This window comes from Phoxinus phoxinus (genome assembly GCF_949152265.1).
Source record: "Phoxinus phoxinus genome assembly, chromosome: 22".
In the NCBI taxonomy this organism is placed as follows: Eukaryota; Metazoa; Chordata; class Actinopteri; order Cypriniformes; family Leuciscidae; genus Phoxinus; species Phoxinus phoxinus.
Window position 1 is genome coordinate 12,449,840 of NC_136897.1, and position 26,807 is coordinate 12,476,646.

General features: G+C 35.5%; 1 protein-coding gene across 9 annotated transcripts in view; it reads left to right on the top strand.

Annotated features, from left to right (window-relative positions):
- Nucleotides 1-4,818: 4,818 nt before the first annotated feature.
- Nucleotides 4,819-26,807, top strand: part of hap1 (huntingtin associated protein 1) — a 32,179-nt gene continuing 10,190 nt past the window's right edge. The window contains exons 1-4 of one of the 9 annotated variants that reach the window (XM_079597184.1): nt 4,819-5,023; nt 8,529-8,740; nt 17,485-17,772; nt 19,827-20,021. In XM_079597184.1, coding sequence (XP_079453310.1) covers nt 19,916-20,021 — 106 coding nt within the window. In that variant the 5' untranslated portion in view covers nt 4,819-5,023; nt 8,529-8,740; nt 17,485-17,772; nt 19,827-19,915. Of the gene's footprint in view, nt 5,024-8,528; nt 8,741-13,413; nt 13,558-17,484; nt 17,773-19,826; nt 20,022-24,168; nt 24,589-26,807 lie in introns of those variants that run through there. The other 8 variants (XM_079597186.1, XM_079597185.1, XM_079597187.1 and 5 more) reach the window with 8 other exon arrangements.

Sequence of the window (26,807 nt, forward strand, 5' to 3'; positions counted from 1 at the left end):
GGATAAAGAGGAAAATAATGAATCAATAAATGCACCATTGGTGCTCGGGCGCTAATGATTCAAGCAGAGTCCAATTCTGCTATACAGCAGCACTAAAAATAGGCTACTATTTGTCATTGTTCATTGTTCAGCTAAGGTCAGTTCAGTGTTGATTCAGTTCCGTTCAATAACAAACATTATCAAATATGAAACGATTTTAAATCCTTTATAAAGCAGCTCAGAAAACAGCACTGTCAGAGAAAAGGTACAGCGCTGTGACTGGGGCAGTACTGGTACAAAAGCAAAAAGGTACTAATCATTTTAAAGCACACGCACGCACGCACGCACACTAATATATGCACACTAATATATACTTTTATAATATACTTTAAAAGTATATATATAATATATACACACTAATATATACTTTTAAATTATACTAATATGTACCTTTAAGTACTAACACACACACACACACACTGGTTTGTGGCTGGCAGTGTTGTTTTAGTTGTTTGAGATACTATTATAATTTTAATATTTTGAAATTATAAGTTTTTATAATTTTATAATTTAAGTTTTTATTTTACATATTTTCCATTTTAATTTCAGTTAAAATCTTAGTTTTTTTTATTATAAGTAGCTATAGTTGTATTCATTTTAATTTTTTTATTTTAGTAAATCACGTTAAAAAAATAATAGTTTTAGTTACATTTTTAGTTTTATTTAATTATAATGTCCCTGGATTGTGGTCAATATTTCAGAAAAGCCTTATAGTCTAAAAGGAGGTCAGAGGTCAGCATTCCCAAGCTGCCTTTCATGCTTAGCTCAGGAAGCCAAAATAGCTCAACATGTGCAGCAGACACACACATGTGTCCGCATCCACTGCTCCACTGAATCAGCTCGATACTCTTTAGAGAGGATCACTGAGAAAGACATTTTATAATAAACAGCCTCATTGTTTTAAAGAGAAAGAAGACATATTGACATGATGCTGACCAGTGCGAATGAAAGCAAGCAGTATTAAAGGCCATCTTTGTTAAATGATTAAGCTGTGAAATATGTTTTGCAGGAGACTTCTAAAGTCTAAAGGCTGGCAAATAATGCTAATAACTATATCATACATACCCTTGTCACTTTCATTCAAATGTGAATTATGTTGTTAGAAAGAGTATAATTTTGTCTTCAACCACCATAGAAATGCAGTGCAATCCAGACTTACTTTCGCTAAATGTCTAAATGTCTCTGAAATGTCAAACCTGATGATTTTTGTACTTTATTCTAAGTCAGTTTGATTACAGTTTTTTTACAGTCGCTATATGGACACAGTTCTCAATACTTAGGTCACTTTTTCAAAACTCTTCACACAGTTCTCCTAACCAACTTTCAGCTCGGCACAGCAGTTAATTCCATTCAAAATGCAGTAAAACTACCAAATCACTTCATACATGTCTCAAATCAACATATTCTTCCATAACACTAGCAAAGGTTGACGGTCAACACACACACTTTATCAACCACAAAACAATGACCTAAAAAACACTAACAACAGGTAGCATTATACAATGTTTTCCTCTGTAAATCTCTACTGTTTAGAATTCACTGTAATATATGTTACTAGAATGAATTAGACATGATGCAGTATGCTTCAATACTTTATATATTTTATGTCTTCTTTTTTTTTGCACTGAGTAATTCCAAAGTACAAAAATGTGTCTACACACCATCCACCGATACAGATACAATAGGAATCAGCTGTGGTTGGTCCAATTGTTTTTATTCCATTGAATTTTTAGATTCAAAATATATTTCATTACAATGTTACTGTAGGAATGTGGCAAAATGCTGTGGTATACAGTTTTAGATTATGTTATTTTGAACTTAAGTTTAATAGTTTTGGAAACAGTAATCATGTGCAATTGGCCTGTAGGTACACAGAGTTTTGTCGCTTGTTGTGTCGAAGTGAGAAAAGAGTTCATGTAATTTAAAAGATGTAGTCATTGAATGCATTTTGTGCCAAAGCAATGATAAATGATCCACAGTTTAGCTCACATACAGTATAGGCTACTTCTGTTGTGCTCACTGTGTGAAGAGTTTTGAAAAAGTGACCTAAGTAGAGAAATGTGTCGTAGCGACTGTAAAAAAACTGTAAGTCATATTACAGTTTTTTCAAATGCTTACACACGATTTCTGAAACTGGCTCCATTTCTTGAAACTCCACACACAAAACCACAAAACACACACACAACATGCAAAACATCAGACATCTCTTGCAAAAGCAAACACTTCATTAACTCTTCCAAAAAGGGTGTTTTTGCGTAGTAACTCACACAAACATCAAATGATTAGCCACATACACGCTACACACAGATGTGAACAAATACTACTATCTTGTGTCTTTTGCTTGTTCAGTGTGCAACGGAGTGTACCGGAGTTTGTCAAACGTATGTACGTGCACAAATACACTGTATATACATGCACAACTGATGCATTTTACAGTTGTCGAACTGAACTGAATCAACACTGAACTTGAACTTGAGCTGAATAATAACACTTTTGGCTTGTTAGAGCTGCTTTTCTACTTGTTAGTGAAGCCGCTTTGAAACAATCTGTATTGTATAAAGCACTAGAAATAAAGGTGATATATTCAGTATATTTACAAAATAAACAGAAATGCAAGAGGTACAAATTTATTTGTTTCTCAAATTGAGTCTTCCTTTCTAAGTGATCGAATAAGTGTTTTCACACATGATCATTGAGTATAGGTAATCGGGAAATGATTGTGGCATTTAAATGGCAGTGTTTTTTAGAGGAAACACAAGAGCTGTTGGATTTGAGTGATGTGTAGAGAACTGTGTTCAGAGGTTTGCGAAAAGTATTTTTCAATTGCAAACTGAGTGTAAAGCATATAATTTGCTTGCAGTTTTGCAGACTTGGTCTGAAGTGAATGGTTTCACTGAGTGGGCCTCAAGTTCCACTTTAAGTGTAAGCAATTTGAAAAAACTTGTGACTTTAATGAATCAGTTAATGTAGATGCTACCACATTTGTGATTATACAAGGAATAAAAGATATAAGATTTATATATGTCACATTGAGCGAGAGGGTAAATTAATCCAAAAAACTATTGGTCACTCAGTGGATGCAGACACAAGCAGATGAGAAAATACTGGCTATGATGGAATGATAATAATGAAAGTTTTTCTCTTACAGATGCTGGTTGGAGAGAGAAAAAGGAGGGAGAATCACAGGTACGTTTGCTGGAGATGATGCAGGCACGGAAGATCAGGAGATGGCAGGAATGGGTCTATTTTCTTGTTCAAGGCTAGACAGACTGAACTGAGGTGTGTGCTTACTTATTGTGATGTTTGATGATGAGGTGCGCTGATGAGTGATAGATCAGAACTCTGGTGATTGTGATCATTGAGTGGTGCTGAGAGACTTTTCAATATACACAGTTCAAATGTTTGGAGTCAGTAAGAATTTTCTATAACGAAAGATACTCACCAAGGGTAAAAAAGCAAAAAAGGTGATTAAAAATACAATAAATATTGTGAAATATAATTAATTCTTTTTCATTATTATATATTAATAATTCATATAATAACTGTAGTTTATTCTTGTGATTACTTCAGTCTTTAGTGTGACTTGATCCTTCAGAAATCATTCCAATATGCTGATTTTGTCAACTTTTCTTATCAACTTTGAAAACAGTTATGCTGCTTATATATATTTTTAAAAACTGTATTTTTTCAGGATTCTACAATAAATAGAACATGTGAACAGTATTTATTTGATTTATTTGTATTTTTAAAAAGTAATTTAATTATACTGATCCCAAACAACATTTGAATGGTAGTGTAGCATATAACAACAAAAAAAAAGCATTATAAAAAAAACTTACTAAATAGAACTGAAACATAAACAACAATCAAAACAAGTCTTATTGCAGTACAATGACATGAAATGCATAAAATTAATAATATTTTTGAAGCCCAAAGAGTAGCAACTCTGATAAAATGTATAGGCCTATACTTTAACAGGCATATATTTGGATAAAACAGTCATTGACAAATGCATAGATTAACTTCATAGTATAGGGTGAATTCAGGTGGGCGACCGAGGAGTGTTGTAACACAGCCCAAAATAATACACATTAGGTAAAAGTGTTGCTTACAGTGACGTCATTTTGACGTTGGGACTAAAATAATAAACTATTGTACTCAAGAGTAGGCTATTGTAGTTACATATTGTTTAGAGAGCAAACAAAAATAGGTTCTTAGAACGTTTTAATGTGGTGAGGTTTGACAAGTCAGAAAAGAGTTGTGGTGATGTCATCAATATCATACTCACATCTCCTTTTTGAGGTCATAGAAGAAGTGGCATGTGATGTGAACGTGAGCAACATTTTGTTTATGAAAAAAAAAAAACTGATTTTAAGGAAAGAAATGAGCCTACTTTTTTATGAAGATTGTTTTTTTTAAACTTAGCAATCATTGTATTGTACAATTAACGTATGACTTACATAACCCAAAGTAGCCGTTTCTCTAGTTTAATTTGATACATTGCATTCATGCTAACTCCAAACACATGCTAAAACAGTTATGTTATGGCTGTTTGGGGTGGGGATATAGTTGTGTAACAGTTCATTAAAAATATTACAACCAACCCCTTATGATGATTCCGATGAGTCCATCAATCACATCCTCTTTTGAAGTCACATGCGTTTTTGTTGTTATGCATTGAGGGATTTATTCGGTAAATTCTTTATGCGCATGTCTTCACACCGGATTTTTTTTTACCCTTTAATGCAGAAACCCACATAACATTTTCAATCCACTTAAATGGATCTCCTGACAGCACAAGACACTGTTTTTAGATGAACAGCTGAGCATTCCTCAGTGATGGAGCGACCTCTGACGGAGCACGAGCACAGCGCGCGTTCACAGATCTGCCCACAGGCTCCTGACAGCCCGAGGCGCTTCCGACTCTTCACTCCGGGCCAAAGACATGAGCGATACATGGACATAGGAGGACAAACTAGATAAAGTAAGTTTCACATATTTATAAACAAACTGTCAACAGAATGAACTACTTGGCAGCTGATTCGTGAAACAAATAAGTTGGACAGAGAAGAGACTGTTCTCGTTGTTTGGCAGGGTGGGACTTTTCATCTCTACTCATGCATTGGATTACAAACATCTAGCTCTACATAGTTCACTTGATTGTATTGTTGTTGTAACGGTTAGGAGGATTCAACGCGCCTTTGCTGTTTAATGCAGTCTAAGTTATGTGATTTCCCCCACTCTAAAATAGTTTTTTATTAAACTCTTTTATCCGTCTTCTGCACTTCCTCATTACCAAATGTTTTAAGTTATGAACAAGAAAAAGTTGCAATGTTTTCTGTGTACACACTGCGCTTTTTACTGGAGCAAACTTTTAGGCTGAATGGACACATAGGGCATTTATGACCGGTGCTATCTGCAATGGCAGCTTGCAGTTGAATATATGTGCCCGTGTCCAGACTCCACGTTACCTACTAGCTCGGTGCTGAGCCCTTTAAAAAAAAATAAAAAAAATAGTATGAGCCCAAAATAATACACATTAGGTAAAAGTGTTGCTTACAGTGACGTCATTTTGACGTTGGGACTAAAATAATAAACTATTGTACTCAAGAGTAGGCTATTGTAGTTACATATTGTTTAGAGAGCAAACAAAAATAGGTTCTTAGAACGTTTGTTAATGTGGTTAAGTTTGTTTGGCTAAGGTTAAGGGAACCCAGCAAGCAATTTTGCATTCAAAAGACGTCTAGACGTCTAATAGTCGTTTAATAGCTAAATTGTGACTACGATTGACCATGACATGAAATTACACTTAGCCTACATCTAGTAGATATTATTGACATTGGTAACATGATGGGATACCATCTCATGCGCTGCCTGAACAAAGACTATAATGAATCAGTTTTGACTATAACTGGGCTACAAATAGCATAGAAATGAAATAAAACCAATCACATTGTAATCACTGGTGACTTAGCTTACATGATGGAATATAATTTATTTCGCAAGTTATTTTGGCAAAAACGACATGTACCCAATTCAAGTTTTTTTGTCTAGAAGTAAGTTACTCATAGCGGACTATATCGGGTCTATAGTTAACAGAGACAGTGAAATGATGGCTATTGCTTGCTGGGAACATTCAATTTGATAATTTTGCAAACATTATTGAAACGTTACCTTTGAGTGCTCTGTTCTCTGAACATTTAAGTATGTTAGATTGACATCCAACTAAACTGTTTCAGAAAGAAATGTTCCATGAATGATGTATAATGTTTAATAAAAAACAGATAACTTTGAAAGACCATTACTGCAAGACTGTTTGTTGCCAGAACGTTTCCTGTTAACAAGACATTAAAGGACAGTGTATTTGCTCTGTGAAGCTCCTTACTCATCAACTGGAATAAAATAATAGGAAATTATGAACATGAATGTGGGTGGAATATTTTCACCTGACATACAGTATATTTCTATAGGCTAATGGTTCTTTGATCCCTTTACACATGCTTTGTTTGAAATGGACTTTACCCTGAGTTTCTGGGAATTTTCCCACTGAAAATGACACACAGCAACCGATAGATGTAGACACACCCGAACAGATTAATTGTTTACAGATTAATGGTTTTACATGCACAAGAATATTCATGAAAGTTTAGGTCATATTCTTATTATGTTTGCATTATGTAACCCAGTTTCTGGAAATTTGTCACCTGGCATATGCCTGTCATAATAAAAAATTTCCCCTTTATTCAGAATATCATCTCTTTTATCTATGAAAATTTGCACATGTACAAATGAAAGTCTCATTTTACATTTTGAATGAGAATTAAGTTGATTAAATCACTGTGCATAATTTGTTAATAGTTATTATTGCAACTTAACTGAAATATAGGCTAGTTTTAACCAGAATATGGATGGACTTTAATTGGAAAATGTGCTTGTAAACATGGCCATTGTTCTCTGAATGGCCCCTGAATGGATTCATTTAAATACAGTTTGAGATTTATCATCAGTTTTCCACCTGTTCTCTGATTTGCTGAGTGTGGTCAGTCCTGCTCAGCTAAATAAAGCCTTTGCTATCAAATGCAAAACAGCGAACTCTGTAGTTTGTGCTTGTGCTAGTTGTGGAGAGAAGGAACAGGGACATAGAGAGTGTTTCCAGGATGATGTTAAAATAAGTGGTGACTCAGAGGATAGTCTGATTCTGGACTCATGGAAATCATTATATTGAGGAGAAACATGAACCGTGTTCCTGTTTTGAATAGCAGTTGTTATTTTTAAACACAATATCCTGTGCTGTCATTATATCACGTGAACAATACAAAATTACTCCAAATATTTGTTATTAACTTATTTTATCAGAGGTTAGCAACGGCCTTGGACATTTTTTCTCGCTCATGTCTGTGTTCCAGTCAGCTTGTTGCAAACACTTTATTTTTTAATCCAATATTTTGGTTCTGAATTAAACATTTTATGAATGCAATTTGTTATAGATTTCATGAACATAGTATGGTAGTGTGGTAGGGTTTTAATATTGGCATATCTGGTTCATAGACATGTTTTACATTTTTTTCAAAACTTTGGTCAACGTCCAACATGCATTAGAGGAAAGTTCTGTCGTCACAAATCACAAACATTATTTTCATCTTAAATCAAAATTCATTTTCAGTTAGAAGTGACATTTTAATAATTTCTGAAAAAAGTCTGACTTTTGTACACCACATTCAATGCGAGTATCCCATTTATAATCGCATTATGAGAGTGCCGTGCATGTACACGCATGCAGCATCAGTGATTATAATGGGTTCTATTTGCTTTTGACGGGGTGTTGGCAAATGTCAGCCGTTAAGCGACTGAATGCCAGTGGGCGGAGCCTATGGTGTGATGATGTAAAACTGTTTGTCGATGTCCTGCTTTGGAGGTTGTCATATGCAAATGTATTTTCCCGTGTGACGTCACAAATCCCACAATATTCAAATGAGTCGTTCTTTGGAGCTTGATTAAATAAATGCTTTGTTTATAATGTTTTAAGCTATGCAACTTGAAGGATGTTTTAACGGTACAAAGACCGCTTATATGTCAAAAGATCAAGGCAAATTTGATTTCTCATGTCATGACCCTGTTTGGTTTAAATAAAAAACAACCCCTGGAACATAAAACTGGCAGAAGCCGAAAAATTCTGTTATGCAAGTGTCAGCCGTATCATGACACTTATCAGTCATGACTGGAAATCACTGACACATAACAATGAGTGATTCAGTCATCAGTGAGTAATATTATCAAATTAATTAAGCATTGCAATTTAATAATCAAATGTGTCCACAAATCATTCATGAGTGTAAAAGGAATGATTAGGTTAAATAAATAGGTAAATCCATGAATTGATGAATTGAGCCATTTGATTAAATGGATGTGGTGAAACTGCTTTTAGCTGTATGAGCTGCAGAGCGCCGGCTCACAGATTGCCTCTCTTTATTCTCTCTCTCTCTTTTTAGCTCCCACCCACTCCTCTTACTCCACCCCCCCATCGCTCCATTCTACTCTTCTCAGTGCACAGGCCAGTCGATAGAGTGCGCAGAACAAGACAGGGCAACCTTGAGCAGGTGTAAAGGACAGTTTCAAGAAAGACACAGGCTCCTGTGTGTGACCTATCGTCTGTCTCCCCGGCTCTGCTTTCACCCAATGCAGAGATCATCTATCAGGTGCTGTAAGTAGCTCTAGACTTCTTTTATGTGTCTGACTCGCAGTTTTAGCTACAGCTGTCCGTACACCCTATTCGGGACCATCAGTTGTGCTTCAATCTGCTGCTGTTGCTGTATATGTTCATGGGATATGTCACAGATGGACATGAGTCATGACATCTTTGGTGCAGTCTGTTTTGGTTTCTTACATTGTTAGAGAGACTATAGAAACCCTAAATTGAAAAGAGACAAGATTTGTGAGTGTGTTGTACTCTGTTGTTGAACTGATATCAGTCCTGCTGTGAAATGTGATATATCTACAGTTTGTTTACAGGCCACTTGGCACTGTTGAGTTTTTGTGTTTCAATTATACAAGATCACGACTGTTATTAATAAAAAATACATTACAATACACATATCATTACAAATGTTTAATTGCTTCTAAATACCATATAACACATGATACTGTATATAATATATAGGCCTAGCTCTTAAGGGATTTGCATGTTGTTATGCCACAACATTGCTCATTGTGTAATGAAGGAGGTTAGCATAACAATGTTTTAAACAAATATTCAGAGGACTATGATCTAAAGATACTTCAAGTAGCATTTTAGAAATGTTGTCTTTTTTCTTAAAGGGATAGTTTCCCCCAAAATCTGTCCAATGTTGTTTCTAACTGAGTCTCTTTCTTCTGCATAACACAAAATAAGATATTTTGAAGGCTATTGATTACAAAACAGTATTGGTGCCCATTGATTTCCATTGAATGAATGAATGAAAAAAAACCATCTCAAAATATCTTCTTTTATGTTCTACAGAAGAACGAAAGTCATATAGTTTTGAATGACATGAGGATGAGTAAATTATCAGAGATTTTTTTTAATGAACTATCACTTTAACTAGTATGATTTAGCTGAATAAATCTTTTTTAGTTGTATAAATTCTTATTTCACAAACTTGCTGTTTTTTCAGTTATTTTGTCTCCACAAAGAATAGAAGGGGCAGGAGAGATTGACAATCCCTGACAGCTTTCCTGTTTCCTATTTCCTAACTAAAATGACTGGATATTTGGACATATTCTAAATCAAAGAGCATAGTAATCTACGGCAGTGTGTCAAAATGTGCAATGCTATATCAATATAGTCCGCATTATGCAGCAGACTAAACTTAAACTAATGTGTAAGTTTGCTCTATCTAGAAATTTTGCACTTTGTTTGTGTCATAGGAAATGTTTTAGAAAACATCGGATACTTCAATGAGTACCGAACATTGAGGTCTTTGTTCAGTGTGATTATATAAAATATACATACATTACTGCTCAAAGGTTTGGAGTCAGTAAGTTTTGAAATGAACACTTTGTTTCAGCAGGGATGCATTAAATTGCTCAAAAAGTGGTTGTAAAGACTTTTGCATTGTTACAAAATATTTCAAACAAATGCTGTTCTTTTGAACTGTCTCTTCATCAAAGAATCCGTAAAAAAATATTTTCAACAAAATATTAAGCAGCACAAATGTTTTCAACATTGATAACAGTAAGAAACAATTTATGAGCGATCGTGTGATCATGTGACTGAAGACTGGAGTAATGATGCTGAAAATTCAGCTTTGCCGTCACAGGAATAAATTACATTTCAAAATATATTAAAATAGAAAATAGTTATTTTAAATTTCACAATATTACTGTTTTTACTGTATGTTTGATCAAGTATGTAGCCTTTGTGAGCATAAGAGACGTCTTTCAAAATCATAAAAAATCTTAACCCTAATCATTTAAACAGTATATGATTTATTCTAGTCAGGATAAAGAAGATTTATTATTTGATAAAGAAGTGAGACATTGGTGTAGAAGTTACTGAAGTTACTTTATCCAGTATAACTTATTTTGGCCAAATGCTACGAAAACCGAAGTTATCCGGGATATTATATTAGTTTCTCTTGTGTTTTTGCTGGTAGGCAACAATAAGGGACATTGATTGTAGCTTATCAGATGATCACATTTATATGCACTGATGTCATTTGATACATGAGCATAACTTGGCTTGACCTCTTAATAGATCCCTGCCCAGCTTACCAGCACACATCACGTTTTCTTCTTCGTGTTACTGTATGACTGTTGACATCTTCTTCATATTACAAGTCTCATATAACGACATCATCTTTGAGGAAAAATGTTTAGAGGAAAAACTAATGACCCAAAATTTAACTTTTCATTTGCAGAGTTCAGAAGAGTGCATCAGTCCTACAGTTAGGAAGTTTTTTATTATTCATGTCCTCAGGTTAACGTGTAACACGCACCCAGCCCACTCTTTGTTAAGTATGATTTACATTGAGGTGAAAACCTGAACAAACTACCTGTCAGAGAGAAGGGAGGGGCTGGACAGATAGAGGTGATGTCATATTTATGACTCTGAGCCATTAAGTCTTTAGCTGGAGGTCAGAGCTGTGTGGAGAGTGTTCGGTTTCAAGCAAATAAACTTCACCGTGATTGTCGGCTCTCATTTTTGGATTCACATTGTCCCTGTATATTTAACTTTATTGTTGCCCTAAAGTCTCATAGGGCAATGGCCGTTTAATATATATTACAACAGTTTTAATAGAACCCATTTTATCTGTGCAGAGCCTTAAAGGAACAGTTTAAAGGAAGAATAATGTCATTATTTACTCATGTTTTTATCTTTCCAAACCTATATTCTGCAGTGTTGGGGGGTAACACATAACAAGTAATGCAAGTTACGCAATCAGATTACTTTTTGCAAGTAGCTAGTAAAGTAATGCATTAGTTTTAAATTTACAAGTTACTTTATTTCAAATAAATAATGCAAGTTACTTTGTTTTCCCATTTATTGACTGGCACCTCTCCAGTCCCCATGTTGAGAGAAGTAGGGAGTAAGTGCATGCAAACATGATGGTTGTAGTTCTAGACTAAAGGTGAGCATTCATTTTCTCATCTCACTTGCACAAAAACAGATTCAGTATCCCTTAAAATGAATAAAAACATTAATATGCTACTGCTAACTAAGAATATTACGCAAACCTGGAAAAATTAAATATGTTGAATTACATAAATATACTTTATGTATGTCATCTCACTTTATTAATCAATGTCTTTGCTGCTGACCTTCGATGATCCAATTCAGCCATAAGCAAAAATTACTTCATATAAATAATAAATGTTTTATTGCGTAAGTAAGAGTGTTAATATTCTCCTGCGTCCTGTATTCTTCTGCAATCCAGAATGGCAGCACAGCAAAAAGATTTATTTGAGCTGCTCCTACTATACAGGCGCGAATTTGCATTTCGTTTGAAACAACAAAAGATATCAGAATTTTCATATTTTTAAGCTAAATTGTTAAATTTTGACACTACCAAAATATAATAATATTGCAAAACACATTTCCACAACACTGCTTTTTTCAACTGCATATTGTATCATCAAAGTTTTATTTGCTGTACATTGTTTGTACAGTACATTGATACGAGCTCTTAACACATTATAGTCCTTCACGTCTATTGCGATCTCAAAATTCCGGCCACTTGATAATCAATTAAATATCCAAGTTGAATGTACCAGTTAAATATCAAAATCGACTGCTGGCGGTAGATCCTTCTCCTATTTAGCACCAAAACTCTGGAACAGTCTTTCATTGTCCGGGAAGCAGACACACTCTGTCAGTTCAAATCTAGACTAAAAACAGTTATCTTTGGCCTAGCATACACATAACACATTATAAACTTCTAGAATTCAATATTAGGCTGCATGGATTAGGTCAGCCGGAACCGGGAACACTTCCCATAAATCTGATGAAGGACCTGCGCCCGGACACGACGACAACGCAGTCCTGAAGTGTCAACTAGCCTCTCCCCTCTGAAGGCCCGCTTCCCTTCCCTTTCCTTTACCTCTGTACAGATAAAACGTGGCCAAAATAGTTCCGTTCGCATGGCTATGCGAAAGAGCTAAATAATTCTGTATTATACATTTTAAGGCCAGACAAGTAGTTTGTCTGGCCTTAAGGTCCAGACAGAGATCTTGAGGTCAATTTGTAAAGAAAGACTACACGCCTGTGGACATATATATTCAAACGCGCTTACCTATAGACTAAACACGTAATATGCATGTGCACGCCGTCAGCGTTTTCACAGGTTTGCGTTTGTAAATCTTGCGCAGAGATAAAAAAATAAATAAAATAATAATATATATATATTTCTTTATTTTATTTTTTTCTTCAAGGCTTGTACCTTGGAACCTTCAAGGCTTGCGTTCTCAAGCCACCAGGCACTGTTGTGCGAATTAGTGGGCCGGAGCGCGTTAAGGGTTTTCTGTTCGGCTGCTAAGTTAATAACTAATGATTTTTGCAACGGAAGTGAATCGATCAAAACTAACTTTAGCTGGACAATAACTTTATTCTAGAGCTGCTGTAAAGCCAAAACAATCTCTGTTACTTTAATTTCCTATTATCATTGTAAAGCTGCTTTGAAACAGCCTATATTGTTAAAAGCGCTATATAAATGAAGGTGACTTGACTTGACTTAACTTGACTTTGTACTTTTATGGTTTAGTTGTCCTTTTAAGTCTGAGAGAGTGTGTGCAGGACTGCTCGTAGGCAATGGTGATTGTTTGTATAGTCGGCACACATGATCAGATATAGCAGTGATAGGAGAAACTTATCTATCACCTGTTGGACAGAGACAGAGTTCTTCCCTTAGATCTCTTTTAGAAACACCTGATCTTGCTTGTGAGAGCCAACATCATGACTACATGATTTCAGACTGTACAGACGTGTTTGAAAATTTAATTTAGCTAGCAGTTCTTATTTAAAGATTATGGATCATCAAGCAGAAGGTAATGGATTATTCCTCATGCATTTTAAATGTTCTGCATCTCTTCATGGAAAGTGTCGTTTTTGAAGGACATATCCTCCGAAATTGTTATTTAATCTGATTTTGATTGTGCAGAGCAGACTGCCTTATTGCACTCATTTATATCTGTATCCAACCACACCTTTGTTGGTCAACTGTCCTGGTTTATTGCCGGCTATCAAGCTACCTGATCTGACTGATGCAAATTAGAGCAAGGGATTCTTGTAAATGACAGTAATTTACAGTAAATGAGCATATGCTTCCTTGTTTTCTTGATGTCTTTTCTTTGCACTGATTGTTCTAGAGATGTAAATCTTTCTGTTCACTGATAGACTGATACTATATCAGCCAGGCTGGTTAATTTCTAGATATTCGACCATGTTGAGATGTTTGGCATTAGATGATTCGCATGCTTCAGTATATTGCCACTAGAGTTAGTTCTCCTTTATGTCACTTACAAAATCTATCAATGGGCTATCAATTCATAAATCACATGTAGTTTTCACATATTTTTTGTCTGCCTTAGCAACTGTTGCCATCTGCCATGCATATTACCAGATGAGTTTTGCTCTTTTCTCATGTAAGTTTCAGTGTTGTACAGCTGTATAATTTTAAAGAGAATTTTTGCCAAATTATTCCAAAATACAGTAAATCATAATTGTCAAGGCACTAATAATACTGGCACAAGAGAAGTTGTTATTATAAATTTTTTATATGTAATTATACAGTATATGTTATTTTTTTTTTTTTTAAGTTTTCTATGCCTCATTTTCTATCATTAAGTTGCATTATTTTAACACTGGCATTATATTAAGTTTCTGCCACCTCAAGATATTTTGGCATTGGTCATTTAAAAACTATATTGGTCAACTAATATATGTGATCAAGGTGAGAGAGAACAGGACAATTGCATTAACCTTGACAGGGTTTATCAGGGAAAAAACTGTTAAATAATGATTTTCCTTTTGAACTGCATGTATAATCCTCAAATAGCGGATTTGTTTGATTTTTGCATAGCACTTATTTTGATGGAAAGAAATTTTTGTATGGAAAGTTACAGTTAAAGTGTGTCCTGTAGCAAAAAAAAATGTGGATGAGCTAAATTTTTAAATAGTGATTATCCTTGTAATAATTGTTTATCTCAGGACTTGGTTGATTATGATTATGATAATGTGTTATTTGTGTTTACAATGTGATTTATACTAGATTATTAAGAGTGAGACTGTAAGGACACATGTAAACAAACTTTGGCAATGTTGTAAACTTAATAATTGGTGTTCAGTAAATAAGGAACACTGTATACTTGCATATAGACGTCCGTGTGTACGTGTTTGCATGAGCCCTTTTATATACTGTTTGTTAATTGCCAATAAAAGCCCACTGACAGATGCATCATGTGACCAAGCCGCACGTTCACAGTCCTCAGGTCTCCTAGGAAACGGTCGGTTCAGAGTGCACTTTCAGCCAAACACATGCTCTCTGAACATTGAACTTGCCCCTCCCCCTAACTTAAGCCGTATTTCAAGTGTGTCCGTTCTGATAGGCTGAAAAAAGACTTTCTTTGTTCCTCCTCTCTCTGCCTCTCCCACTTTCTCTGGTTTTATCACGCTCTCTTTCTTCTGGCCTCCCTCTTTCTCTGAGAAGAGGAGAGCCCTAGAGACTATGTGAAAGGACACACGTAGGCACCTCCAGCAGGAGTTTGGTTGGCAGTGAGTCCGGTTTTGTGTACAGTCACCTTGAGGTTGTCCGTCATATCTGGCTAAAAGTGAGAGTGACTTAAAACCTTGGTCAATATTTAAAAATCAACAACAAATATAGTGTTCAAATTTGTTTTGGAATCTAAAGGGCGCTGCAGTGATGATGTATTTTTGCAGGCCTATCCCTGGTTTCCTTGATAAAAATCCTATAGGATTTTCCATTGTATTTTGGGTTATTGCAGAAAATAAGCTCAATTACTCTGTTTATCATTCTTACATGTTTTGTTCATGACGATGAGCTTCACATACTAACACAACTTTTATGAATATTTAGGTCTTATACAATTGCCAGAAGTAAAAAGCTAAATGTAGACTTTAAACAAACTACAACATGAATCTGACAACTCGTTCAGTCTTTATTTGAAAAATATTTTCTTAGTTAGAATAGTTTTCAAGAGTGCAATTATAACAACGAGGCGGTGAAAGTGAACTAGGGAGTAGTTGAGTTTACCTTTTCGGCATGATGTCGTTTATTGTCCCAGACATCTTTTAGCCACTTGTTAGCAACAGACTACAGGGGATGATGTATTTTGTGTCGTAGAATAAAACGTGAAAATATCTTGAGCTTGTGTTAATACAGGCATTTAACCAAAAACGCATTGAAAAAACCCATTGAGTTCAGCACGATAGAACTGGAAGTACCGGTACTAAAATGGTAAATGGTTTTGGCCTATTTATGCAGCACTCTATTGAATTTACACTAAGCCCTGCCTTAAAACGTTACTGACCAATCCTACACACCTGTAGCCATATTTTTAGACTAAGTCTATGTGTTTGGACAGATTTATAGAGAATTTACAGAAATTATACAAAAACACTGCAAAATGGGGCATTTAGAATATTGACACAAGATCGGGAGCTTATAAGCGGTATTATAATTGTTGTTCTTGTATCTCTTATAAATCTTATTGAATACTTTTATTCAGCAAGAGCCATTTAAATTCATCAAGAGACAGTAAAGCCATTTTATAATGTTAAAAAACATTTCTATTTCAGATAATTCTGTTCTTTTGAACTTTCTATATATTCAAGAATCGTGGAAAAAGCACAACAATAATAAAAATAATATTATTATAATAATAATAAAAATAAGAAATGTTTCTTGAGGATCAATTCAGCATATTTGCATTTTTTTTAAGGATCATGTGACTCTGAAGACTGGAGTAATGGAGTAAAAACGTTTTTTTTTTTTTTTTTACTGTATTTTAGATCAAATAATATTTCTTTGGTAAGCATATCCAGTTTTGTGTTAAATATCTTACATTTCTGGAATCACCATTTGTTGCACTGATTTCTTTGTGGGACACATTATTGTGTAGAGTGTGCAATGTGCATAATATATTCTAAACGCATGTGTACAGTATGTATGTTAGAATGCTATTCTGATTCAGTTGTAAGCACTTTTAAATTAGGCTTCTCTGTTTTCATCAATTGTTAGAAGTGTTTGTTCAGATCTGATTCAGAATTTGTTTTATCATGTTTTTGTCTTACTAAAATTGGCTTATTGAACAATTAAATAAAAAAATATTGTATGTTAGGATACTTTCCAATTTAACAATTTATGAGTACATTTAGCTACAAATCTGTTCACAAATATCTCCAATTCATTCCTACATTCCTTTTGGATGTTAAGTAAAGCTTGTCTGATAAAACAACAGTAACAAAAAAGGCTGAACTTAACTCTGTTGGAGGAGTGTTATTGGTTCAATCATATTTTACCATTGTCATCACACATCCTTTACTAAAATTCCTGATTAAACATGTGATATATTCTCACCACTGGGTATTTGTTTCAGAATGTCATGACTCAAAAAAGTCATGAATGACATTATATGCCACCAGCTGAATTATTTATAAGTGTGTCATGTCATTTGATATTGGATCTGATAGACATTTTCACTGAAAGATATCAAGCTGAAAGTAACACTACTGTCGTTACGTGAGGGCCTATCAAGTTTCACATCAGTAGCACAATACAATCAATGGCCTGCTTTCAATGAACATGATCTGCCTGAGCATCATTGTTTTCATACGCCTTTTTCATTTAACTAGATACTCATGGGGGAGTCTTTAATACACAAAAAAAGCTATTTTCTTATAATCAGTTTGTTAATGTAAGTGTACATTTCTCTCTTTCTGTCTGCCTCCACCAGGTCACATGAGGACGTGTGCTTCCACACCCATTCTCTGATCCAGGAGAGTCTGTTGAAGGCCTCAAGCACCCATCACCCTGAACCCCAGCAGGCCTGTCACACTGTCTCACTGTTCTCCTTCTGCGCGCCCCCCTCAGCCCTCCCTGGAGCCCACAGGGCCCCTCGCCCTCCATGGAGAGCAGGGAGAGGGAAGCGGGACCCTCGCTCAGGAGATCGGCCTCACTCCTGGGAACTTGAGGGAGGATCCACTGCCAGCACAAGGCTTCCATGATGTTTCAACTCTCACAGGTACATGAAGGGGTTTTGTTGGTGTGCGATTTTTCCCAGGTTGCATCTGTTTGTTGTAGTGCCAACTATATGCTAATACGTTTAGCAGATACACTACCGTTTAAATGTTTGGGGAACAATACTTTTAATCAGCAAGGACCCATGAAATTGATCAAAATTGATAAGCTATTTATAATATATCTATAATCTATTTCAAACAAATGCTGTTCTTCTGAACTTTCTTTACATTAAAGAATCATGAAAAAAAAAGAAAATTAAGCAGCACAACGTTTTCAATGTTGATAATGATAAGAAATCTTGAGCATCATATCAGACAAAGGCAGGAAACATGCCGACAAAGGCAGGAAAGGTGGTACAAACCATAGTGACTAAGGAAGTACCTGTGTGTGCTGCTTTCTAATTATGGATTATTCTAAAAGCTCAAGAGTGTTTGCTGTAGCTTTATAATAGCTATTAAAGGGGTGGTTGAGTATGATTTAACTTTTCTAACTTTAGTTAGTGTGAAATGTTGCTGTTTGAGCATAAACAACATCTGCAAAGTTACAATGCTCAAAGTTCAAAGCAAAGGAAGATATTTGCTTTTAAAGAAAAGGACTACAACAAACGGCTGGTAGGGACTACACGACATTCCTCCCGGGTTAGTGACATCACCAACCCTAAAATGTACAAAAACCCGCCCCTGGGAACACGCAGTCCATGTTGAGAAGAGGGAGAGTTGTTGTAGTGAGCACATTTGTGAGTCAGCTCAAACTTTAGCATCTTGTCTTTTCACATGCAATAGAAAGTCACTCTGTGTGCATCTCACAACAGTTCCTATACGAGCGATTTATAGATCACCATGACAGAATATGCTAATTGAAGATAGTTAACTCCACATCAGCAACATAAATTCATCAACTAACCATTCAGAGACGTCTTGTTGCATCCTACGTCTTGTCACTTCTTCTTGAGTCTCTCCATCTTTGTCTGACTCAGTTTTAACATTAAAGGCAGAACAGTTTCTGTCATTTTACCTGCATGAGGTAATTGCAGCTGCTAACGATGCTGCCACCCTCTGCAGCAGTTCATTTGCATTTAAAGGGCCAGGCACATGCTATATAAAAATATCTGTGGGGTATTTTGTGCTAAAACTTAAAGGGATAGTTTACTTTAAAATTAAAATTCTGTCATCATTTACTCACCCTCAAGTTGTTTCAAACCTGTATTAATTTATTTCTTCTGCTGAACACAAAGAAAGATATTTTGAAGAATGTCGGTAACCAAACAGTAGTCTGTACCCATTGACTTCCATAGTATTTTTTTTTCCTACTATATAGTTGATAAATTATTAACTCTGCTGGCCCAGTTTGTGCTGAAAAAAAAAAAAATTAATAAAAGGGAAATTCGGCACTGGGATATCGCTAGATCGTCGGCATTACACAATTGCATTTTCCCCCGTTGCCAGGTAGAAGTGTTGTCAAACATTTCAATTCGGCACTGATTGGGTTGTTGCGATTAGTTGGCGCTGTTATTGCATCCCTAAGATCCACAACAATCAGTATTCCCTCACGGTTAAGGCGGTATCTTTGTAACTCCGTGTCATTGAGTGTCTCCAACACACTGCGTCGCGCGGACATTTTAAGATCCTTTGTGAATAGGTCTTAGTGAGTTAGGAGTCCTTTCGACTTCTTTTAAGCTGTCCCAGACTTAGGTGCTACTTTTAGGGCTAAAATGCTTCGTGAATTACTCTTAGTGAAAAAAATTAGGAGTCCTAAAGTTAGGAGTGACACGCCCATTATTTTTAGGAGTTGCTCCTAAATTCCCCAGTTAGGAGCTACTTTTAGCCTTAAAATTCTTTGTGAATACGGCCCCAGATGTTTTTACGTCCACACTGTAATTTTCATTTAATTTCTCAATCTGTAGCCTATTTGTTTCATTCCATCAATTAATACAATCTTCTAAATGAAGTAACGTACATTTACCTTAAATATCTAATTAGATATTTTCAGATCAACGTATTAAATGAACATTTAGAGTTGTGAAAGTAAATAGTTGTCTTTCTGTTCATCATACAGATCTGTGCTCCAGTGTGGATCTGCCAGAGGTGGAGATCTTCAGCTTGCTTACAGAAGAATTGCCCAAATACACTCTGCGGGCAGACCACATGTATGGGTACGAGCACGACGACTGGCTGCACACACCTCTGCTGCCACCAGAGGCCGCTATTGGACTTACACAGGAGCAGATCGATGAGACACTCAAGTACTTCTGTGAGTCCACACACCTTTCTCCCATAATATAGCCAACTGCCAGTGCTGGTTCTAGGCTTCTGGAACTGTCATTGCGTTCATAAAATCCCCAAAATGACCCCCTTAATCTGTTCTTTCAGTTTAAACAGTCAGTAATAATACTATAAAAAATGAAATTATAAAAATAGGTACAAGGTAGAAAGATACAAATGAAATTTAACAATTTAGCCTACTACTAATAAAAGCATATACAGAAATTTAAATAAGTAATCAAATTTAAAAAATAAATCTCAGCATAGTCTTATATAGGCTATTCTAAATTAAATATACATTTAGTTTTATTAAAGTTATTCAGTGAAGAGCAGTGAATGATTCTCTCATTTTCATTTGTTGTTTGATTAACACTAAATGACACAGACAACAGGTTTATTAGGCTGCTGTCACTTAAAGACCAAATGCACAGATCTAATATACTGAGTGATAAGCATTTGATTAGTTTCCCAACTGTTTATGTTCACTTAAGACATAACTGGCTGTGTTTAAGTGAAAACTCTCCAAGGCATTTTTGACATATTTGTTGTGTGTATTTGTCATTTAAGCACACACCCAAAGCCCAAAGAAGCCTATACTATACTATATAGACTGTATATTACGACAGTCATGTTACAGTACATGGTTTGACTGATTTTGATGTTATGTACTAGAAAGGGCGTCAGCGTCCCGCTTTAAACGAAAGGAATGGAATGCGGCATCATGTTTTCATAATCATTACAATTCAAAATAATTCTGGTGGTTCGGTGGTCCTTTGGCACTTCCTACTTCTTTTCCATTTCTGCTAAATCCAACCAAGTGTTTAATAAAACTTGGGAGTGTTTAAGAAAACTTGGGAGTGAAAAGGAAACGGGGAATAAGAGATAGTTCGTCCAAAAATAAAATTTCATCATCATTTACCTCATGTATGTCACCACAATTGATGATTTCAGTCATGCATTTTGGCTGTAGTGCAATGACAAATGAAAGATAGTTATTTAATTTGGGAAACAACATGTTGTCTTTATTACAATGATATATTCAAATGTATGCCAGTACGTCAGCTCACTGTGCCAATTACCGTACAGGCTCTAGTGCCACGGTTGACCCTGCCAAAACAATACTGTAATCCCAGCCACATCCCTTCCTCTTGGAGCACAGATGCAAATGCCATCAAGAGGATTAGCTCCTTACTGCTTAAGGATAATGAGACATTCTGCTGTTCTCAGTGGCTTCTCTCTCTCTCTACGGCCTGGCGCTCTGGCGTTACACCAGCACTGCAGTATCTGCTGCTCAGACAGGCGTTCTTTGAGATTTAATGGGATTGAAAAAAAAAATTATTATTTTGTTTCATGGTTGTGATATACAGTACATTCATTAAATACATTTTGTGGCATCATAAAACTATCTGTGATTGACCACAAATAGCTGCTTGACTCAGATATACACTACGGTTCTAAAGTTTGGGATCAGTTTTTTTTAATTTATGAAATGAATATGTTATAAAGAAATTAACAATTTTATTTAGCAAGGACACATTCAATTGATCAAAAGTGACAGTAAAGACGTTATAGTGTTACAAAAGAAACATTATGTATTGTGAAAAGAAATAAAATTACATTTAATTGAACCGATTGCTATTTCAAATAGTTGGTTCTTCTGAACTTTCTATTCATCCTAGAATCCTAAAAAACGTGTCACAGTTTGCAACACTGATAATAATAAGACATGTTTGTTTGTTTGTTTGTTGAGCACTAAATCATCATGATTTTGTGAAGGATCATGTGACTCTGAAGACTGGAGTAATGATGCTGAAAATTCAGCTTTGCATTACAGGAATAAATTACATTTTAAAATATATTAAAATAGAAATAAAGTTATTTTAAATAGTAATAATATTTAACAATATTGATGTTTTTACTGTATTTTTTATCAAATAAATACAGCCTTGACGAGCAGAAGAGACTAAATCTTACTGACCCCAAAGCTTTGAACTGTACACTGTAAACAAATATATGATCAACAAGTTTTTACATTGAAACTCATCAAAATAAGTTAAGCATTTTTTTTAACTTTTTTTTAAAATACATTTGACAAGATTCAACTAATTTAATAAAGTCAGTTTATTGTAATTTAAGTTGAAATGACTTACACATCTACGGTAAGTTTATTGTACTTAAAAAATTTAAGCCAGCATTTTTTTTTTTTTTACAGTGTAGTGTGTATTTCACCGATTTAAAATGATGGGAAAGGAAACAGATTGATGGACTTGCTGCTAATTTAGCTCTAATCCGTTTGGCATGAAAACGTGTTCTCATACCTGCCTGCAGTGCACTGATCTCTTCACGTGGGCTGTAGCCCAAACACAGCTGTTATTTCTAGCCTGATTATCGAAACACGTTCACTTCAAGCCTGTATTCTATTATAAGATTTAAATTTAGTTATTTATAGTCTTTCTTTTTTCACTGTATTTGCCATTTTGCCATGGTTATCATTTCACTGAAGGCAGATTAGGGATATTTATGGTACTGTAAATGATTGGATTGGCAGAAATGAGTAACCTTAGACACCTGTGTTTCATTCTGAGCTATCCATCTAGCCTCAGACGAATGTCATGTAAAATTTGAAAATTGATATTTGTGTTATCAAGTGTGTTTCACTAACATCTGATAAGATGACAGTAGATTTGACTTAGGAAGTAGTTATTTATTTTTCATATTTCTTATTTCTGCCATCATCACCCTAAGCAAAATGTATTCAGTTATAGGCTTATTACTTACCGTAAATTAGAATCTGTTTGCTTTTGTCCAGTCTGGAAACTGTTGCGTGTTTAGTTGCACCAGGTTGATTAATGATTAATTATAAATGAGCATGTGGTAGATATAGTACAAATAGGAAATTGTAAACAAGTTTCCTCACAATGTGTTGACTTTTGGTTTTGTTGGTCAGATTTTAAGTACATCATGCCATGTGGGGATGTGACCTGCAATCCATTGACTACAATGAAAAATTGACACGGGTGTAGTTTAATATTTGATAGAGCTCTTCAGAATTTGTCTAGAAAGCAAATTTGGCCTAGATTCTTTTAGCATGTCTCAAGGAGAAAGAGTAAAGGCAAAGCATATACAGTGTTGAATTCGATACCATGATTTCACAACGCCACTGTCATTTGGCATTCAACAGGATGGATTGACAGCTTGAATGCTTAATGGATTGTTTTGGACTCAAACATATAAAAACATTTGACTCAAAGATACAGATGGCTGTAGTTTTAGCTGCACACACACTCCTCCTGGAAATGCTGTGTTATTTTAATATTATTTATATACTATTATAGTGTTTAGTCATATTTTAAACATTTTTATAAAAATATATATATTTAAAACTTTTCTTTTTGTATTTTTAGTTTTAATTTTTATGTGCTTTTGTCAGTTTTTATTATTATTTAAAAATATTTCGACAGAGCTTTAAGGGATTGTTCACCCAAAAATGGAAATTTTGTCATCATTTACTCACCCTCATTTCTCACCAGTTTATTTCTTCTGCTTAATACAAAATACGATATTTTGAAGAATGTTGGTAACCAGACAGTTGATGGACCCCAATGACTTCCATAGTATTTTTCGTCAACTGTCTGCTTAGCTTTCCAACATTCGTCAAAATATCATCTTTTGTGTTCCACACATAAAAAAACACTCATACAGATTTGGAACAAGTTTTCTTCAACTTTATTGTGAACGCAACATTTCTCATTTTTGTTTAAGGTTTTACATCTAATATTTACATTTTATTTTATTTTATTTCAGCTTTATTTCAATTACCAAAAACTTCATATTTTGAATAGTTTTTGTTTTAGTTAACAATAACAGCTCTGATGTGTGGAGTGTGGGAGTGTCCGTCTGTTGTGCTGCAGTATTATGGCATTAATCTGGAAGGTACCATATTGTGTTTGAACAGGGGGGTGGTGTCGCATCTGTACAATAACACAAGCTGTTTCAAATCAAATTAGCAAAAATCTCTCACAAATAAACATGATCCAATACTCCAAGACTCCAAATGCCTGCAAAAACATGCACAAATCCTCTGGTCTTATATGTACTCCTCTAAGTTTCCTTCAGCCGTCCTCCCCTCCTCTCAGAGTTGATGTCCTCCTGTGGCTCAGAGCAGCCAGGTGAGTCTGAGCTGCCATCAGGCATGAGCTGAAGTGACACACACTCTCAGCAGATTCAATAACAACATCAGCATGCGTACAAGTGCATTAGTGTGCAGAAAGCCTAGGAGACCGCCGTTGTGACTCGCAAGAAACACAGACGGATTGCTTAACGTGTCATAAATCAGCCTGGCACATACTGTGGAGAGAGAGAGAGAGAGAGACAGACCGCATTGCAGAGGAGACAGAGATCATATCAAAGGATGAGTGCAGAAATTGAGGTGTGGAGCAGTTCGGGAATGGATGAGAGCGAGAGAGACAGCAGCACAAGCCATGATGAAGACGACGAAGAACCAGAGGACGAAGAGGAACCCGACACTGAGGGACTGTGCAGGGAGCTGGTACAAGGTAACGGAGAAAGATAAGGAGACAAATAGTGGGAGAGAGCAGTTTTTTGTACAGGAAAGCAAAAAGAATTCATCTTTATGCTCTGAGGATGGAAAGAGACTGAATCGTGAAGGGCTTTATTTGCTGAAGATGGTATTGAACAACATGCACAGCATGTCAATAAATCCTCATTATCATCTGCAGAAGAATTAGTTTGCTCTTCTCTGAAGATGTCAGTGTTGTTTCACTGCAAATATGTGGTTACAGTGTCTTTGTCCTTGTGTGATATTGTCCTGTTTTTCATAATGATGGACACACAAGGAATGGAGTTTTGACCTTGTTGATATGCATCTCTAAAAATGGAATGTAGATGGATAAATTGGCTTGCAGATATGTGCTAGAATAACCAACTTTTTTACATTATGCAACTTGCACTTTAAAATGTATGTGTTTTAAAGACATTTGAGGTCTCTGAAAATATATATTTTTAATGTTGATGGTCAAGGTCATTTATTCCTTTAAAAAATGTACATACCATTTACAAAACTCTGGTTTCTGTATCTGTCCGTGTTTTAATCATAGCAAAACATTTCATCACAATTTCCTGCTTTATACTTGGAAGTATGTAGGGTCCATTGCTGTCATTTCACAAGGGCTAAATCACTTTAATCTGTCCAGTCACTTTGTCCTGCCCGCAGAAGCTCAGTCCAGTGTCACGTAGTACAGACTACTGTCTTATACTGTCCTTAATGTTCTTAATTCTGTCAGTGACGTAAATCACAGCAGACCCGAACAGGCCAGGCCAGGTGAGCAGATTTAGCAGTCACTGGCCAGAGCGTGTGGAGGACTGAATGAAAGGACACGTGCTGACACTAATCATTACGTGCGCTCTGCCACTGAACTGCTCTTGCTGCAGATTTTAAGTCGGACATCATCAATTGATGACCAAACAGTACGAAAACAAAAATTGTTACGTTTCTAAATGTCTTGACTTCCAGTGGTTTGATGCTATTGCCATTCAAAACACATTGTGATGTGCACAAATCGTGATTATTGTCATTCCAAGTAAGCACATATTTATATTTTCCATTTTCAAAACACTATAGACTTTCATTAGATGCATAGTCAAAAACAAAATATTTTTAAAAGGTTATTAGGTCTAATTGAACTCTGTACGCTGATATGGTTAAGTGCATTTAATTATTTGCATTTAGCTTCGTTTTCCCTGTTGTCTGCTGCAACACTATCAGCTGTGAGCCAGAGCAGATCTTTGTTATTTGACTTGCTATCACACAATTTCTGCAGTGCTTTTCACGGTCCCTGGTGTAGAAGGTTAAAAGCTTTATTAATGTAGACTCTTCAGAGCCAAGTCGTCGCTTGCAGACCTTGGAACCGCTGCCAAGCTCCTCTTTTAGCAAAGTCAAACACGTCTCATTCCAGTTGAAATTTGATCACGCCCAAAATTCCTGGCTTGGATCTGTATCCAGGGAATGTGACTCAACACATTCCCAATGTTCTTGGGAAGTGTTTCCCAACCTTTTTTGACATGTACCCTGACCGTTACATCAAGTACCATTAGCTATGTTTCCATCCACCTAATTTTATGTGCATTTTGGGACATCATATAAAAAACCGATGGATGGATATGCCAAGATGCGCAAAATGTCTAAAAATGCACATACAAATGTTTTATCCAATAAGAAGACATGCGCATAAACTGATGGAAACTTATTTATCGAATAAACCTCTTGATGCGCAACAATAAACTATGTGATGTTATTGGGTAACTGGACTAACCAGTGGACCGATTTCATTGCACAGCATCTCAAATGTTGGTTTGATCATTTGATCAGCCAAAGTCTGTCATCAGAGCGATTTAGTATAATGACCTCCCAGAAGCGTCTCACATGGTTGTGTTCCCAAACACCATCTGCGCGCTCCGAGACACAAGTCATTTATGATGTAGAAAAAAGAGCTAGTGGCTTTCTGATTGCAGCCACTTCCATTTGTATTACAGATATTGTGCGCCAATGAAGTGACACAGGAAGTGACGATTTTGTTCTCTTGAACACGTGATGAAAACCATTCGCAAATGTTTCATGCGATATTCCAATTTTGAGCATTAGTTAAATTCGCAATTTTGGATGGAAACACAGCTATTGTGTTCAGTATAACTCATTTTATACTGAATCTTTTAGCAAATATTAATAAATAAATCTTGCTGGTTTACTTTCCTTTAA